The sequence below is a fragment of the Tiliqua scincoides genome, chromosome 14 (assembly GCF_035046505.1).
Source record: "Tiliqua scincoides isolate rTilSci1 chromosome 14, rTilSci1.hap2, whole genome shotgun sequence".
Classification (NCBI taxonomy): Eukaryota; Metazoa; Chordata; class Lepidosauria; order Squamata; family Scincidae; genus Tiliqua; species Tiliqua scincoides.
This window is the reverse complement of record NC_089834.1, coordinates 9,070,206-9,088,059: the sequence shown is the minus strand read 5'-3', so window position 1 is coordinate 9,088,059 and position 17,854 is coordinate 9,070,206. Positions and strand designations below refer to the sequence as shown.

At 48.6% G+C, this 17,854-nt stretch overlaps 1 protein-coding gene and 2 pseudogenes across 3 annotated transcripts in view; 2 read left to right on the top strand and 1 right to left on the bottom strand.

Annotated features, from left to right (window-relative positions):
• Positions 1-17,854, top strand: part of LOC136634418 (tRNA (32-2'-O)-methyltransferase regulator THADA-like) — a 30,396-nt gene that overhangs the window by 400 nt on the left and 12,142 nt on the right. For 2 of the 3 annotated variants that reach the window (XM_066609937.1, XM_066609936.1), the window contains exons 2-13: positions 2,023-2,132; positions 2,651-2,811; positions 3,466-3,641; positions 4,186-4,371; positions 5,132-5,280; positions 6,055-6,198; positions 8,758-8,862; positions 10,336-10,536; positions 11,899-12,049; positions 13,018-13,264; positions 14,332-14,568; positions 17,053-17,278. In XM_066609937.1, coding sequence (XP_066466034.1) covers positions 2,023-2,132; positions 2,651-2,811; positions 3,466-3,641; positions 4,186-4,371; positions 5,132-5,280; positions 6,055-6,198; positions 8,758-8,862; positions 10,336-10,536; positions 11,899-12,049; positions 13,018-13,264; positions 14,332-14,568; positions 17,053-17,278 — 2,093 coding nt within the window. The remainder of the gene's footprint in view (positions 1-2,022; positions 2,133-2,650; positions 2,812-3,465; positions 3,642-4,185; positions 4,372-5,131; positions 5,281-6,054; positions 6,199-8,757; positions 8,863-10,335; positions 10,537-11,898; positions 12,050-13,017; positions 13,265-14,331; positions 14,569-17,052; positions 17,279-17,854) is intronic. The other variant, XM_066609938.1, reaches the window with a different exon arrangement.
• On the bottom strand, positions 1,643-1,760 carry LOC136634586 (5S ribosomal RNA; annotated as a pseudogene).
• On the top strand, positions 7,865-7,987 carry LOC136634549 (5S ribosomal RNA; annotated as a pseudogene).

Genomic DNA, 17,854 nt, shown 5'->3' with positions numbered 1-17,854 from the left:
GCAGAAGACTTCCAGTTGCAAATATTATGATGATGATGATGATGATGACTAGGTATTTATATACCACCTTTCTGGTCATCAGATTACTCCTCTGACTTTAATCAAGGCGGTTTACATAGACAGGCATTTCTAAATCCCTCAAGGGGATTTTTACAATCATAGAGGTTCTCTCTTTCAAGAACCAACAACATTTCAGAATGGATCTTCCTGGTTTGGTCTCACTTCTGGCCTCCAGTTCTCGCAGGCAGGCTGACAAGCAGCTCCATCTCTCCCATGGAGGGCAGCCAAGACGCTTCTTGCTCACACCAAGAGCAGGTAGAATCACTCAGCTTGGCTTGTAGTTGCTTCAAGGTCTCGCCATTCTCAGCCATTTAGGGAGCTGCCGGTGTCCTCCAACTGGCAACTTTCTGATGTTATCTTTGGGCTAACGGAGGCTCTACCCTCTAGACCAGACCTCCTGCCACTATGAAATATAAATTCACAGTGCTTAGGATTTATATAACTCCTCCTGTGTATGCAAAGAGCTTAGCATGTACTATCTTACTCTACCTTACAGGGTTGTAAGGTACGTATTGATTTTTACCCTACTCCCATATTGCAGGTGGAGAAGAGAGATGCTCTTTACCCTCTCACACAACAATAGAACCAGGGGACATCCACTAAAGTTGAGTGTTGGGAGAGTTAGGACAGATAAAATATTTCTTTACTCAGCGTGTAGGTGGTCTGTGGAACTCCTTGCCACAGGACGTGGTGATGGCATCTGGCACCTTTAAAAGGGGGTTGGACAAGGGGATTGGAGGAAAAATCCATGATGTTACAAGCCATGATGTGTATGTGCCACCTCCTGATTTTAGAAACGGGCCATGTCAGAATGCCAGAGGCAGGGGAGGGCATCAGGATGCAGGTCTCTTGCTGTCTTGTATGCTCCCTGGGGCATTTGGTGGGCCACTGTGAGATGCAGGAAGCTGGACTATAGATGGGCCTATGGCCTGATCCAGTGGGGCTGTTCTTATGTTCTTAACTACAATTCCCAGAATGCCTTGCAGGTCTCTTGTTATCTGGTGTGCTCCCTGGGGCATTTGGTGGGCCACTGTGAGATGCAGGAAGCTGGACTATAGATGGGCCTATGGCCTGATCCAGCGGGGCTGTTCTTATGAGCCTGAAAGGGCATGGTTTACCTAAGGCCACCCAGGGAGTTCGTGGCCCAGGCAAGGCTCAGTCCTGATTTGTAGTCCTATTCTTAGTAAAGCACATAGTGAAGATCAGTAACTTGAAAATGCTGTTATCAAAGTAATAATAATTTCTACTCCTGCTTAACCCTTGTAATTCCAAGCAAGCTCAAATAAGAGAGACTAATATGCATTTATGCCATCCTGTACACAACAGGGAGTACATCCCATTGAATTTAATGGGGTTTACTTCTGAGTAGCTATGCATTGGCTTGTGCTTTGAAGGCTCTTCTGGAAAGCATATTAACTCTTGTCAACCATTCCTTTTTAATTTTTATTTTCTGAAGAGAAAGAATAGTTGGCAACCTTCAGTCTCGAAGGTAGAAGCCTACAGCACCCGGTATTCCCAGGTGGTCTCCCATCCAAGTACTAACCAGGCCTGACCCTGCTTAGCTTCCGAGATCATGGTATAAGCCTGCAGCACCCAGTATTCCCAGGTGGTCTCCCATCCAAGTACTAACCAGGCCTGACCCTGCTTAGCTTCTGAGATCAGACGAGATCAGGCATGAGCAGGGTAACAGTTTCTGTAGAATGACTTTAGTTTTCCAGCTGTATCTTGAAAGCTTTTTGGGGTACAGTAAGATTGAGGAGCAAATATAAAATAAGCCTGAAAATTAAATGGAACATCTCATTCAAACAATGATTTAAATTAGCAGCTGCTAAAAAAAAAAATTACAGGTTTATTTTGATGCTACAAAGCCACTTAAGGGTATTGCCAACCTTTCATAGAGATTCGGTTCTTATGTTTGGGGTTTGTGTTTTCCTTTCTTGACAAGACTATACATTTTTGTAGGCAATATGGCTGCTCTGTTGAGCTGGGTCAGAAGCAAAGGCTACTGGGATTTCTTCTCCCGAAGCAACACGTTGCTGTTACTGAGCTGCCTGCAAGATGGCACAAATGAGGTATGTGATTCAGCATTCTGATTTTTTGTGCAGAGTGAAAGGGGCAGGTTGCTGAAGGTGTTGGGTCAGGGCTTTATACTGCCACACATCTCCAGTAGCTGCCCCACCTCCTCACCAGCCAATGGGGCACCCTGTAGAGACCCTTCAAAGACACAGCGGTCTCTTGAGAACACTCCCATTTGTAGATTTGGTCCATGCATCTCTTGGCTGACTGGTGCCACCAGTTTGAGGGTGGGAGAGTCCAGCCTGGCCAAGTGGTCCTTCTGATGGGTTCATACTGAACCAGGCTGCACTCCTGTCTGCAAATGACATATAGGAGAACGGATGTGTTACCGCTTGGCTCCAGAATCTAGCAATGCTCCTTCTGCCCAGTAGGCACTGAGGACGAAATATTGACCCATGAGTCCCGCCCAGTGAATGCAATGGCTTTGTCTGTAATAGATTCCCCCATCCTGTGGGATTCCGCACACTCTCTCCTGCAACAGTACCTCCTTTAGACACTCCTGTTTTTGGTGCAGATCCGTGAATTGGCCTCGGAGTTGCTTGTCCGCTACTTCCCACCTACTTTCCCAGAGCCCATTGCAGTGGCTGTCTTTGCATGTGCTCAGGAAGCCGTGAGCAGCCCCAGAGTGCAGGAGGTGGAAGCAGGAGCTGTGCTTATGAAAACGATCCTCCAGAAGTAGGTGGTTCTGGCTTCCTTAGTTCCCTGACCCCTTTTTAATGCTCAAAACCGAATTCAATCCATCTGTACCAGTGCATCTAAGTTCAGGTTTTTCCTCCTGTCCCCAGACCTAAGCTTTGCATCTCTCCTACCTGTGCATGTTCTTCCTCAGGGTTTGCCTGCTGATTAGGGCAGCAGACTGGCGGGAGGTGATGGGGGCCTCATGCATGCCAGCCATCTTGTCCAGCCACTCTAGCTTGGTGATATTTGCTTCTCCTCTTCGCACTTCCCATTTGAAAAAGGAAGTGTGTGCATTAGAGGGGCAGCCTAGAGGGTCTTCCAAAAGACACTCTAGTCTCAGCCACCATTCTACTCTCTTCCTCTTCTGCCCCCCCCCCCACCCCAGCTCTGCTTTTTTCAAATGGAGTATGTGAAAAGGAGCAATGGCAGCTGGGGAACAAAGTAAAGGAAAAAAGGGGCACCCGGGTCTGTGATGGGGGTAGCAGCAACTTATCACTCAGGTGTGGGAGGGCAGAGGAAGTCTTGCTACACTACCATAGGTCTCTGGGTAGCATTTTGATCCTCAGCATGGGATTGTTTTCTGGTACTTGCCCAGAACATGCTTGCGGTTGGTTGTGCATGTTTGCTAATGTTCCTCGTATACCCCGAAAGGTCTGACGATTTTATCTTGAAACAAATATTGGCCAATGATGTCCCGGCGGCCCGTGCCTTTGCGTCCTCCTGCCGATGCCTTTGCTTCCTCAAGTATCTCCTCGGCGTGCTGCGTGACCATTCAGCCAGGGCGCACCACGACCTGTTGCAGGCGGCCCGCACCACACCAATGCACGGTCAGAGCCTTGGGGTTCAGTGGTTTCTCCTTAAATTCCCAGAATCCCTGGGGAGCTTGGAGGAAATGGGGCGAGCAGGACAATACTGCTAATTTAGTGGTCATTTTCCTGGGGGCAGAATGACAGCAAACCTGTCTTAGAGGTCGGCAGCCACCAAAACATCTGGGCTGGGGTAAGGACCATTGACCTCTCATCCCCAACCCCACTCGAAACACAACCAGAAGCTGCCACTGCAAGCCGGAAGTGGCTTATCTGGGAGGCCCTCTGCGGTGCCCAAATTCATGGACGCCGAGACTGTAGATAAGGAAGGCCCACTGTGGTTTTTGTTGCACATAAACCACTTTGGGAATCCTCTACCTGCAAAGCAGTGCACAAATGCATCAGTAAATGAAAGATCAGCCTTGGTGCTGGGTTCAAATCTTGCACAGGATGGCCTTGGGAGAGATCCCTTTTCAGTGGCTCTTATAATCACAGGTACCGTTTGACAAGGAGCGTTGCAGTTCTAAAGACCTGAGTCTAAGCAGAGTCACTGTATCCCCTGTAGGAGTAATTGCTGCTTTGAGACGATGTCTTCTTGAAGTGCCAGAGGTGACTGCCTCCATGCTTAAGGTGCAACAGACGCATCAATGGCGACTGTTCCTCGGTCACTTGGTCAACTGCGCAAGAGAAATCAGTGCTTTGCTTCTGGGAGTCTTGCAGGGCAAAGGGGCAGCGCGTTCTAATCAGCAAGGTGAGATTCGACCTGGATAAAGGCCTTCACAATGCACCTTTCTCTGCATGCGCTAGAGTGGCCACACCCCCAGATCTGCAGGGGGAGTGGTTGCCCATGTGATGGGCCACAAGGCAGGCTCGAAGTCCAGTCCCGAAGGCTGCAATCATAGGTCCTAAGACTGGCCGGAAGGTGATCAGGTTCCAACAAGCAGCAATATATATTGCAAAAGCAGCTACTGTCTGCTGGGTTTGATCATTGGCCTCTCTTGTTCAGTATGGTCTACAATGGCTGGCTGCAGCTTCCAGGGATCTGTTGAAAGCCCTACCTGGTGAAGATGGGGATTGAACCTGATATCTTTTGCATAAAGGCTCAGATGCTCTACTACCCTGATCTGTAGCCCCTCCCTAAAGCCAGAATTGCAACAGTGGAGAATCAAACCCAGACCTCCCACATGGGAGGCAAGAATTTTGCCACTGAACCATCAATTCAGCAGCACCATAGAAGCTCCCAGGCTCTGTAGAGCAGTTCCTTTACAGTGGAAAAAGACTGGGAAGCCAAGCCTGAGACACTAGTTGACCACCTGATCTGGTGAGGTTGACAGACTGCAGTACCCCTTCCAGCCATCGTCAGGGTGGCACTGTGGAGCAGCAAGGGTCTGGCCAGCTGTTTCCGCCACCTGTGAGCCGGCACAGAGAGTGGAGATATGTTGGGCCCTGCCGCCTGAATCCCTACTTCGACACCACTGGCACCTTCAAACTCCTGCTTGGTTTTGTTGCAGCTGCTGCTCCATCATTTGCAGAGATGGGGAATGCGATTGGCTGCCTTATCCGGCTGGGGAAGGGCCTGGAAGACCACGATTCGGAAGATCTGGTCTTGCTTTCAGAGGAGCACAGCCTCATCCTGACCTGCTGCTGGGTCTCTGTGAAGGTGAGCCATTTCTGTAGAGCTTGGTGGTCACCTCACCAGTGAGTGAGGGGGTGGTATTTGCCTCTACCAGCCTCAACTGTTGCTTCGCCTTGTCCTTGGACTCAAAAGAGAGTAGTGGGGCAAAAGAAGTGTGGGGGAGAAGAGAAGAATGGGTTTCCCAAACTGGGGGTCATGACCTGATTTTTGGTGGGGCATATCACCGAGTAGCCTCCAATAAAAACACAGGTGATGGAATGATCAGGTAACTCATTGCTGCAAGCTCTGAGGCTATTCAAAAACCGGCTAGCTAATTGCCCTGTGAATAGCTCAGCTTCCACAGTTTGCAAGGAGCTGAGCTCCTGCAATTTGCAAGCAAGTGTACATACAGTATAGGGAGATGAATGTTTGAGTATCTTTTTTTTCTGGTTATTATTACTTGAAAGTAAATAAAAAATATTATTTCTTTCTAGATTTTTTTTTTTAAGTCTCGTGAACTTAGTTGGGTCTCGACAGTGTGGTTTAAAAAGTGAGTCCCAGTGCTAAAAAGTTTGGAACCCGCTGGCATAGTGGAGTACTAGGTAGGCTGTTTAAGAGAAGATAAGGCTGAAGGAAGTGAGACAAAGTTCTGTTTTGGAAAGTGCTATGAAGAAAAACACCATAAATGTCCTGGAGATACTATAACGATGTTGGGGGAATGGAGATGCATTGGACACATCTCCAGGGTGGAAGAGGAGGGAACCAAGTTTATAATATGGCTCCCCCCCCTCTCCTTTTGCTTGTCTTTTAATCACCAAGGAGATTGGGCTACTCCTGGGAGGCCTAATAGAGAAGATTCTGCCTCTGGCGCCCCCCTCAGGTGGTAAACCTCTCCTGCCGCTCCAGGTTGTCAAGGTGGCCGCCAAGGTGTTCCAGGAGATCTTGCTGAAGTGCAGGCACTGGGTAAGATGGACTAACTGACCACCCGCAGGCACAGTTCAAGTTGTGGCCATAACTCACAGCCACAGCCAAGATTTGGTCCTAGTGCCAGCAAAAAGGAGATGGGTTGTTTTGTGCAGGCATGGAAGCCCACCCTATACCAGATATCTCATTTTCCAGGAGCCTATAACTGAAGTGTTAGTTACAGCTTGTGGGAATCTGTTTGTTTGTTGAAGCCATTTCTAGGCTGCACTCAAAACTGAGGAAGTGGAAGGAGCTTTGCACGCAGGCTCAGTCCCTACCAGTCGGGTAGGGCTAGGAAAGAACCCCACATGTGTCTCCGGAGAGCTTCTGCCAGTCTGTGTTGAGCATGCTGAGTGAAATAGACCTCCTGACTCAGTAGGAAACGGTTTTCTTGTGTATAGCACAGCCATTTTCAACCACTGTGCCATGGCACACTGGTAGGGCTAGGAAAGAACCCTACATGTGTCTCCGGAGAGCTTCTGCCAGTCTGTGTTGAGCATGCTGAGTGAAATAGACCTCCTGACTCAGTAGGAAACGGTTTTCTTGTGTATAGCACAGCCATTTTCAACCACTGTGCCATGGCACACTGGTAGGGCTAGGAAAGAACCCTACATGTGTCTCCGGAGAGATTCTGCCAGTCTGTGTTGAGCATGCTGAGTGAAATAGACCTCCTGACTCAGTAGGAAACAGTTTTCTTGTGTATAGCACAGCCATTTTCAACCACTGTGCCATGGCACACTGGTGTGCCACAAATTGTGTGCAGGTGTCCCATGGGAGTTTGGGGGCGCGACCCCATTGGACCATTGGGGGATGTGAGCCCCCCACCAACATCATGGTATGCCTTGTCAATTGCCAGAATCTGATGGTGTCCCTTGACAATTTTAGCACCTTGTCAGTGTGCCGTGAGACAAAAAAAGATTGAAAATCACTGGTATAGCATATTGTTTACGGTGAACTAGCAAATCGGGGAGAAGTCTGTGCTAGACCTCTTCTCCAACAGGCTGATTTACTACATGCAGAGAAGGTTTGGGAAGTTTCTTTAGGGCATGGGGGCGGTGAGCCCGCCAACCAGAAGTATATGGTATGCCTTTGTCAGTTGTCGAAAAACGGATAGTGTGATGGTGTTACCTTGACGGTTTTAGTGCCTTGTCAAGGTGCGCAAGATGAAACAGGTTGAAAATGGCTGGTGTAGCAGTTCGAGGCTTCAGTCCCATACCCGCTTTCCCGGAAGTAAGTCCTGTTGAGCCTAGTGGGGCTTACTTCTGAATAGATACGCGTAAGATTGCACTCTAGGTTATTTCTCAGGAGGAAGGAAGCTTGCTTCTAAGAAATGTTCCCCACAATCTACTCCCCACAGCAGACCTCTGCACCCACACCCCCTCCAGGCCTCTCTCAGCTACTGGGGACACCCCTGGAAGGAGCTTAGAATGCTGCCCGACTTGAGTCTGATTCTTAGTCTTCCTATCTGGGCATTGGCCATAACGACCAGCATCACCATTGCAGGGTTTGAGCATGGAATCTTTCCCAACTGTTACCCTGCACATGCCCGTTCTCATCTGATCTTGGAAGCTAAGCAGGGTCAGGCCTGGTTAGTACTTGGATGGGAGACCGCCTGGGAATACTGGGTGCGGTAGGCTTCTACCATAGTCTTTCGAGACTGAAGGTTGCCAACCATCTCCCTATACTAAACACTATCTCCCGATCTCGTCTGATCTCGGAAGCTAAGCAGGGTCAGGCCTGGTTAGTACTTGGATGGGAGACCGCCTGGGAATACTGGGTGTGGTAGGCTTCTACCATAGTCTTTCGAGACTGAAAGTTGCCAACCATCTCCCTATCTCTCGATCTTGTCTGATCTCGGAAGCTAAGCAGGGTCAGGCCTGGTTAGTACTTGGATGGGAGACCGCCTGGGAATCCTGGGTGCTGTAGGCTTCTACCATAGTCTTTCGAGACTGAAGATTGCCAACCATCTCCCTATCTCCCGATCTTGTCTGATCTCGGAAGCTAAGCAGGGTCAGGCCTGGTTAGTACTTGGATGGGAGACCGCCTGGGAATCCTGGGTGCTGTAGGCTTCTACCATAGTCTTTCGAGACTGAAGGTTGCCAACCATCTCCCTATCTCCCGATCTTGTCTGATCTCGGAAGCTAAGCAGGGTCAGGCCTGGTTAGTACTTGGATGGGAGACCGCCTGGGAATACCGGGTGCTGTAGGCTTATACCATAGTCTTTCAAGGCTGAAGGTTGCCAACCTTTCCCAGCCTTGCGTGGAGACGCTGCCGGGGTCTTGCAAACAGACACTGGGCACTATCCTAACCAGGTCGACTCAGAAGTAAGTCCTATTGTGTTCAGTGAGACTTACTTCCAGGAAAGTGATGTTAGGACTGCGGCCATTATGTCGCTGACCTACAGCCTTCTCCCTGATGGGAATGGAATGGGCATGTAAGGGGCAACAGCAGAAGGAAGGGGTTTCTTAAAATAAGATGGAGGCAGCCTTTAAAAGTAGTAGGTTGTTGACTAGCAGCTTTCCACTGAACAGGAGGTTGCTGACACATCTGTTTCCCCAGGGAGCAGTGGAGGGCTGCAGCATGGGATTCACCAAGTTCTGTGCAGCTTTGCTGAGGCATCCTGACCCGGACTTGCAAGAAATCCCCAGGGAGGTGCTTGATCAGGTACCACCGATGATGTTGGTCTGCTCTGTGTCCATGTATGGAGATGTCCCATCTTCTGCTGAAGGCCTTCACGACCTCAATCCTGCAGGGTTTGACTCGGAGTAGGAGGGAGCAGTTGGGTTGGAAAGATCAGCACTGAACCCTGTCTGATACCTTGACACCAGGCTGAAGCCTGGGCCGGCCAACAGAGACCCCAGAAGTGGAGACCCCAAAGCCAATCCCTTCTGCGTTGGAGCCCCAGCCCTACCACCACCCCGAACCACGCATTTCCTTCTGGCTACATCTCAGCACTGGTAACCAGACAGGAGGCGTGCAAGACACCAGGCTAGAAGGCAGAGCCTTTAAATGTCTTTGTTCTTCAGGCAGGGAGGTGGAGCCTGGAAGGGGGAGGTGGAGCCTGGAAGCATTTTAAGACCTCATTCCCTCTCTGGCCCTTGTAGCATGTTCCGCAAATGGGTTGGAAAGATCAGCACTGGACTCTGTCCAAGACCTTGACACCTGGCCGAAGCCTGGGCTTGCTAGCCAGAGTCCCCAGAAGTGAAGACCCCATAGCCAGTTCCCTCTGCATTGGAGCCCCAGTCCCATCAATGCCTGAATAAACATACAAGTTTATTCAGTTCTGTATGGCACAGTTTGAACTGGAGAAGAAGCTGGCTGTGGCAAGCACCTGTTGGCCAGTATCAGTGACAACACATGCATACCCATATAACCTGTCTGAAGCATGGGGAGAATGGCATGATTGAACCAGCAGTTGACATGCTGATATTGTGTAAGCCAAGGTTATATAACAGTGACCTGTTGTGCCTGCTCTTAAAACATCTGTCTTCACCTTTCACTTCTTTGCATCTAATGACTGTCCTTTCCCTTTTGTGGGTTTATTGGCAAGCTGGCATTCTTACCTGTGAAGGGGTCTGAGCAGAGGTAGGAGTCCAAGCAAGGGAACAAGACCTTGGACACCTCCAAGGGGAGGCATAGATCAGCACCTTGGACATACTGGCTAGGTATTGGCTCCAAAACAGGATCAGATATTGCTCCAGCAGAGGTCTGGAGTATACTGTGGGTTGTTAAGACTTAAGACTCTGGATTAAGCTGCAGCTCTGCCCTTTTCTGGGGAGACTTTCTCTGCCTTTAAAGGGTCTTGTGCAGTTTTCCAAATACTGACTCCAGCAGTGTTGAAGGCACTTCAGCTCTCTCTCTCTCTCTCTCTCTCTCTCTCATGGGAGGAAGATAAACTTTAGGTCAGATTCCTGAGGCTCCAGTAGAATAGGGACATTCAGGGTCAGTGCTGAGGGAACACCCCTCCTCAAGTGTCTTCCATCCCATTGTCAGCTTGAAGAGGTTCCAGTTCTGGGAATGAGACCCTGCTCCAGGAAGGGGTTGAACTAGATGACCTTATGGATCCTTTCCAACTCTATGATTCTATGAATGATGGTTATTTTCACCACCGATTCTTCCCTTCTGTTTCTCCCCCAGGGCTTGGCGTTATTAAGCAGCCCTAGAAGCAGCTCTGTTACCCGCCGAGCAGCCGGTTTCCCAATGCTCTTTCTGTGCATTGTGGCAGGGGAAGACCCACCCAAATCGCACCCTCTCTTAGCGCATTGCATTCAGACGCTGCTGGCCTTGGCCGGCACACCGATTCACCAAGACTGGGACCAGACTTTGGACTTGCCTCAGGTAAAGAAGCAGAACTGCACAGCCAAGTTTGCAGCCATTTTTGTCATTGCTATTAGTAATGTCAAAATAATTAGTCATCAGTAAACAATCGGGAATTAGAGACCACTCAGTTCTACAAATGGATTCTGCCTTCTCCTAACCTTGCTATAAGGAAGTCTGTGCTATAAGATGTGGCAGTGATCAGCTGCTGTAGTCTCTTCAACCATCTTGCAAGGAAAGTCTTATGGGTTTATTAGTCCCATATTGCAGATGTGGAAGACTGAGGCCACCAAGTGAGGTCATGGAAGAGGCAAGATTCAGACTGGAAAGTTCTGATTCACCACTCAGTCTCTTAGCTGCTACACTGTGCTGGTTGGCAACCTTCAGTCTTGAAAGACTATGGTATAAGCCTACAGCACCCAGGATTCCCAGGCGGTCTCCCATCCAAGTACTAACCAGGCCTGACCCTGCTTAGCTTCCGAGATCAGACATGTTCAGGAGACAGTGTTCAGTATAGGGAGATGGTTGGCAACCTTCAGTCTCAAAAGACTATGGTATAAGCCTACAGCACCCGGTATTCCCAGGTGGTCTCCCATCCAAGTACTAACCAGGCCTGACTCTGCTTAGCTTCCGAGATCAGACATGTTCGGGAGACAGTGTTCAGTATAGGGAGATGGTTGGCAACCTTCAGTCTCGAAAGACTATGGTAGAAGCCTACAGCACCCAGGATTCCCAGGCGGTCTCCCATCCAAGTACTAACCAGGCCTGACCCTGCTTAGCTTCCGAGATCGGACATGTTCGGGAGACAGTGTTCAGTATAGGGAGATGGTTGGCAACCTTCAGTCTCGAAAGACTATGGTAGAAGCCTACAGCACCCGGTATTCCCAGGTGGTCTCCCATCCAAGTACTAACCAGGCCTGACCCTACTTAGCTTCTGAGATCAGACAAGATTGGATATTGAAATGAATAGAGACCCATGGCACACTAGCTTGTTTAATATACTTATTTAAAAGATTTCCAGACCACCTTTCCTATCTTCGAGGCGGTGAACATTTAGAAATACAATCATTAAAAGCAAATTAAAAGTACAACATTAATAATATGGATAAAAACAGCAACAACATAGAAACCATAACAAGCAGAAAACAAGGCTAAAAAGGGCCACCATTAGCCACAACGACTGGTGAACTTCTTGTTTAGAGACTTTGTGCCGTTGAATGCCAGATGCTGGAGGGGCAAGAGCAGAAGGCCTTGTACCCCTGCTTCTTTGGAAGCATCTTCAGAAGATGGCGGCTGGTCTAGATGTCCACTTGGTCTGATCCCTCAGGGCTTTTTTAATTGTTTTACCTGACCTGATTCCCACCTCTTTTTTGTCCTCTGCAGGTTTCAGCAGTACATGTGCTGCAAACCCTGGTCCGTGGTTCTGGCCTGGGAACAGCCTTGCACCCTTATGTGACATCCATGGTGACTCTGAGTCTAAAGGCGCTTGGATCCCCTAGTTGGGCCATGAGAAATGCAGCCATCCAGCTCCTTAGTAAGCATTTCCTTCCCTTTACATACCTCCTGCTCCTTTGGGGCAGCCCTTCCAATGGTGTTGGGAGGGTGGACTTCATGCCTAGCGACCTGTTTAGCCTCTAGTCCTCTGTGTGTATATGTAGAGGACCTTCCTGAAGAGAAGGCAAGCAGTCATGTTGCTAATACAGGCCTACCAAAAAAAAAAAACAACCCTTTTTTTTAGTTGACAAGGATGTTTAGGATGTTTTTGGGGCGCTGAATCAAAAAATGGCCTCAGTTTTGCCCAATTGGCTCTAGTTTTTGGGGCACGGCACAGCCACCTTGTATAGCAATTCATGCAGCTTGCTCATGAAGAAGCAGGCGCCATGGCTTCCTCACAAGGAAGCTGCTTGAATCGGCATATAAAGTGGCTATGCAATACCCCCAAAACTAGAACCAATCAGGCAATACTGAAGCCATTTTTTAAAATTCAGCACCCCAAATATATCCAAGAATAGGTCTTTTAGGGCACAATCTTAACCAGGTCTGCTCAGAAGTAAGTCCTATTTTGTTCAGTGGGGCTTACTCTCAGGAAAATGTGGTTAGGACTGCAGCCTTAACTTTTAATAGGTCTTAACTTTTAAGACTGCAAAATGCGCGTACGTCTGTGTAACAGATGTGTATTCTAGTCCGTGTTGTGGTTGCTGATACAGAAGGTCCTGGATGTGATGGCGACTATGCTACTGCCAGAACTGGAGACTGCCAGAACTCTGAACCCCGGTTGCAGGAGAGTAATGGGGGGGAGAGATGGTTGGCTTCCTGTATCATCTACACTGACACATCACAGATGTGATAGTGCACCTTGAGACTTCAGCTCTTATCAGCTAAGCTTGTGGTATTGAATCCAACCTATTGGGCATTGAGTCTACCTCCATGGTGGCTTTTCTTTGACTTGCCTTAGATCTGACATTATATTTCTCCCTTCTTCCCTGCTAATCTTTGTCTCAGGTGCCTTGACAGTCCGCTTGCTTGGTCAGAAGCAGAGCCGCGATGACGGCCACAGCCGAGACAGAGTGAGCCCAGAAGCCCTCTTCAGCCATTACCCGCAGCTGAAAAGCATCCTTCTTGGAGAGCTGACCCTGGCTGCACAAGCGTCCAGAGACCCCCAAAGAGGGAAATTTCACCTTTGCCCCTCTCTCTATGCTATTCTCAGTTTTCTGGCCAAACTCCAACCTAGCACAGACAGCCTGAACAGGTACGCGTCTTCCTGCAGTGGTCTGGCTTAGTGGCTAAAGGCCATGATCCTGTATGCATCTACCCAAGAGTAAGTGCGATTGAACTCCACAGGACTTACTTCTGAGTAGGGATGCACAGGATTTGGCTGCAAGCGGTTGAGCTTTGAATGGGAATTTCCCTGCTTCAAACCCTCATCAGGAGGGTGTACCATAATCCCTGCAGCATGATATGAAGGGCATGTACAGCTACCATCTAGTGAATTTATTTATTTATTTTATTTTTCACATTTTTGTACCGCCCTTCCTTCAAAGAGCTCAGGGCGGTGTACACAACTGCTCCCCTCCTTCTTGTCCTCACAACAACCCTGTGAGGTAGGTGAGGCTGAGAGAAAGTGACTGATCCAAGGTCACCCAGAAAGCTTCATGGCTAAGGGGGGATTTGAACCTGGATCGTCCAGGTCTAAGTCCAGCACCCAAACCACTACACCACCCTGGCTCTCAGGGTGAAGTCCCTCCTGTACCCACCTGCTTCACTTCTGAGGGAGAGGGGGACATGGGCGTCTGTTGGTGTAATTAATATGTGGAACTCCTTGCCGCAGGATGTGATGATGGCACCTGGCCTAGATGCCTGTGGATTGGACAGATCGTTGGAGGAAAAGTCCATCACAGGTTACAAGCCATGATGGATATACGCATCCTCCTGGATTTAGAAGTAGGCTATCTCTCATACCAGATGCAAGGGAGTGGCAACAAGATGCAGGCCTCTTGTTGCCTTGTGTGCTCCCGAAGGCAGCATCTAGTAGGCCGCTGCAAGATACAGGAAGCTGGACTAGATGGACCTTTGCCTTGATCCAGCAGGGCTCTTCTGATGTTCTTGTGACCGGACAGCACAGATAGACTTGTGAGGGAGAAGACGATCAATCAGATACGCTAGCCCAAGATCATTGAGAGCTTCCCAGCTTCATGCATGCCACCCACAATTGCTTCAGGAAACATTGCTGGTGTTAGGCTGAAAAATCTTGTGTTGCCCTGAGATTCTCAAGGATCCCAGTTTGATTTTTTTTTTCCTATTCTTGTCATTTGACAGCATCCACCCGTGCTTTGTGGAGCCCTTGTTCCTGCTCGCAGGAAACCCCATTTACGCTGTGCGGGTGATGGCTGCTAAGGCTCTGGTGCCCCTCATTCCAGTGGCAGAATATGGAAACATCCTTTTACGCCTGACCTCAGATTTACCGCTGTCACATAATCTGCTTCCCCACAATGCATTGCATGGCAGTCTGTTGCAGATGCAGTCCATTCTGGCCCAAGCATTGAGCGTGAACAGGTATGTTTCTGCTTTCCTTCACTACACATAAATGGCCTCACTGTTTCCATCCATCAGTTCACCCAAGTCCTTTCTGGCTGGTGTCGTGAATATGTATATGTTAGGCCTTGGTTGGCATGTGGAACCTGAACCAAACTAAGTCAGTAACGGAGAAGTAGCTAGCAGTTCCTAGCTGCAAGAATGTGAGTAAACAAACAAAAAGATTGTTGTCTCTCCTCTGCTGGCCAGAAAGGACAGACAACAAGAATTACAACCCATTGGAATGTAGCACCTTTGCAGACAGAACTGCAGACAGAATCCTTATCAAGCTGATGAAATGCAACTGTGGATCTCCAGTTGGGAGGGGTAAGAACTAAGAGGGCTAGTAGCCAGGCCCACTTCGAGAAGTTTCTGTCCTCAAAAGTTTCTGATTGGACAGTCTAAATAAGTATGAAGTCACCTCAGTACTATTAGCATAAGAAGTATAATAATGAGTGCCCAAGGGGTGTGGCCCCTTCTTGGACAGAGGTTTTGGGTACAACATCCTACAAGCTGTGAGCTCCATTGTCCACCATGGGCATATGACCTCACAGGTAGCCTGGAGCTAAAAGATCTACAAGAAGCTGACCCAGGTGAGAGATAGGGATTAATAGATAGCCAGCTAGCTTTATTATTTTATTGCTGATATGTTTCCTAGATGTTTATGCCTCTAGCATTTGCTGCCTTATGTAACCTGATGTACTTAATAAACTAAAATCTATTTTACTAAGTTGTTTCATTGTCTGTTGGGGACAAAGGTTCAGAATCCTGCCTAGCCGTTCAGCAAGCTACCAAGTGCTCATTGAGGTCTAGTAACTTGAGGACTGAAGCTTTAATTGGAGAAAGCGCTCAGTGCCTGCAAGGGATAGAACCAGTGCTTTTTTTGTAAAAAAAAATAAGTGCAGGAACTCACAACTTTTTATTTATTTATTTATTTTAAAACCATTTTTTATACACGCACGCACGCACGCACGCATGCACGCCCATCCCGTGTGAGCTCCCTGATAGCAAAAGCACTCCTGCCACAGCTGGAGTGAAACACCCCATTTTTTTTAGGTGGGGAGGTGCTCCATTGGGCTATAGGAAACTCTCTCCATTGGGCTATAGGAAAGCCTATACAGTAGTTAAAGTGTTCAGAACAAATATATAAGGTCTTGAGCCCAGCTGGTGGCCATCAGTGCCTCAAGTGTTAGTTCCAAACACTTTGAGCCTAAGAGCTCTGGTGGCTCAATGGATAAACTGCAGGTCTGTGGAGCAGAGGCTCCACAGTTCAGTCCCAGGCAGGCTCTTTTTTGAACTTTATTTTTTTTAAGTTCCAGTTAAGACTTAACCCACAGTTAAGCTCCTGGAGTGAGCCCTCTGCTGAAGGCTGTGGGTTAAGTCCTAACTGGAACTTAAAAAAAAAAAAGGTCAAAAAAGAGCCTGCCTGGGACTGAACTTTGAGGAGTTTTGCAGCCTCAACTGGCCCCCCTTTTGGCAACTAGCAACCAACCTTTATATTTTGCAGCCATGGAGCACCTTCCCACCTTAAAAAAAAAATATTATTCCTCACTGGGATTTGAACCCCTAGCCTCTGGCTCCACAGACCTGCAATTTATCCATTGAGCCACCAGAGCTCTTAGGCTCAAAGTGTTTGGAACTAATACTTGAGGCACTGATAGCCACCAGCTGGGCTGAAGACCTTATATATTAGTTCTGAACACTTTAACAATAGGCTTTCCTATAGCCCAATGGAGAGAGTGCTGGGCTGTGGAGCACAAGGTTGGAGGTTCGAATCTCTCCCTAGCCAGGGTGGTGCAGGTAGGGGAAAAAAGGTGGGGGCAAGGAGGAGGGAAAAAAAGGGGGCGGGGCGGTGCAGGCAGGGGGGGGAAAAGGTGGGGGCAGAGAGGAGGGGGAAAAAAGGTGCCGGAACACCGTTCCGGTGCGTTCCATTACAAAAAAAGCCCTGGATAGAACTAAGCAAAGAGGGTCTCAGTGTCCCTGGACTGAGACACTGGCACATACAGGGTGGTGGCAGTACTACTGAACAGGGCGCCTTGAGGGCTTTAGGGTTCGAGAACCAAGAACTCTGAGCACCCCAAACCCCCCTACGTTTGCGACAGTTGGCTCAGGCACGTTTATGAAACTGAAATTCAAAGTGAAGTTCAGGGTTCCTCACAAGGAGAAACACCTGATCAATGTCCAAGAGAAGCCAAACCCACTTCTATAAGCCAGCTGAGATTTCTCAGAGTTTGGGTGCATCTATACTTACTGCAGATCCTTCTGCAAAATGGGAACTGGATTCTCCATTACACTAACCAAAGTAGGGCAAGGCCTTTTTGGGATCAACCGAGAAGTCAAAGTATCAAATAGTCGAAAGGGAGGGAGAAGGCGGTGGGGAAAACATGATTCAAAAAGCTGGGTGAGAGAAGGGAGGAACATGATTGATGGGGTTTTGCAAGGCTCATGTGGCTTGTTCCTTTTCAGCCTGCCTCCTGACCAGCTGCTCTCCATCGCCCGCCAGGTAGAAGACCGGCTCTGGTTGCTCACCCCCATGCAGCGATGTCCCTTGGTCCGACTGGCCTACCTGCAAGTTGCCTCCCTCCTTGTGGGAAGCTGCCCCCCAAGTTTTGCTCAACGAGTTTCAGACATTCTAAACGACAAACTGGACAGCTCTAGCCCTCTAGAGAAGCCTGGCTTAGCTCCGCTTCAGGTATCTATTTTTAAGAACGTTCAGCTCTACCTTGTGGGTTCAGAATCAGAGTCTCTTCTTCAGCATCTTGCTTCCCACAGAGCCCTTCCAGATACCTTCAGGAAGCTTTCCAGTTGGGCACAAAGGCCTTGGCTGTTGTACGATTGCAATAACTTACGGCTAAAATTATAATGCCGTTGTACAAATCGATGGTAAGGCCACACCTGGAGTATTGTGTCCAGTTCTGGTTGCCACATCTCAAAAAAGACATAGTGGAAATGGAAAAGGTGCAAAAGAGAGCAACTAAAATGGTTGCTGCATAAGGCACCTTCCTTATGAGGAAAGGCTGTGGCGTTTGGGCCTCTTCAGCCTAGAAAAGAGGCGCCTCAGGGGGGACATGACTGAGACATACAAAATTATGCAGGGGAAGGACAGAGTGGATAGAGAGATGCTCTTTACACTCTCACATAACACCAGAACCAGAGGACATCTACTAAAATTGAGTGTTGGGAGAGTTAGAACAGACAAAAGAAAATATTTCTTTACTCAGCATGTGGTTGGTCTGTGGAACTCCTTGCCACAGGATATGCTGATGGC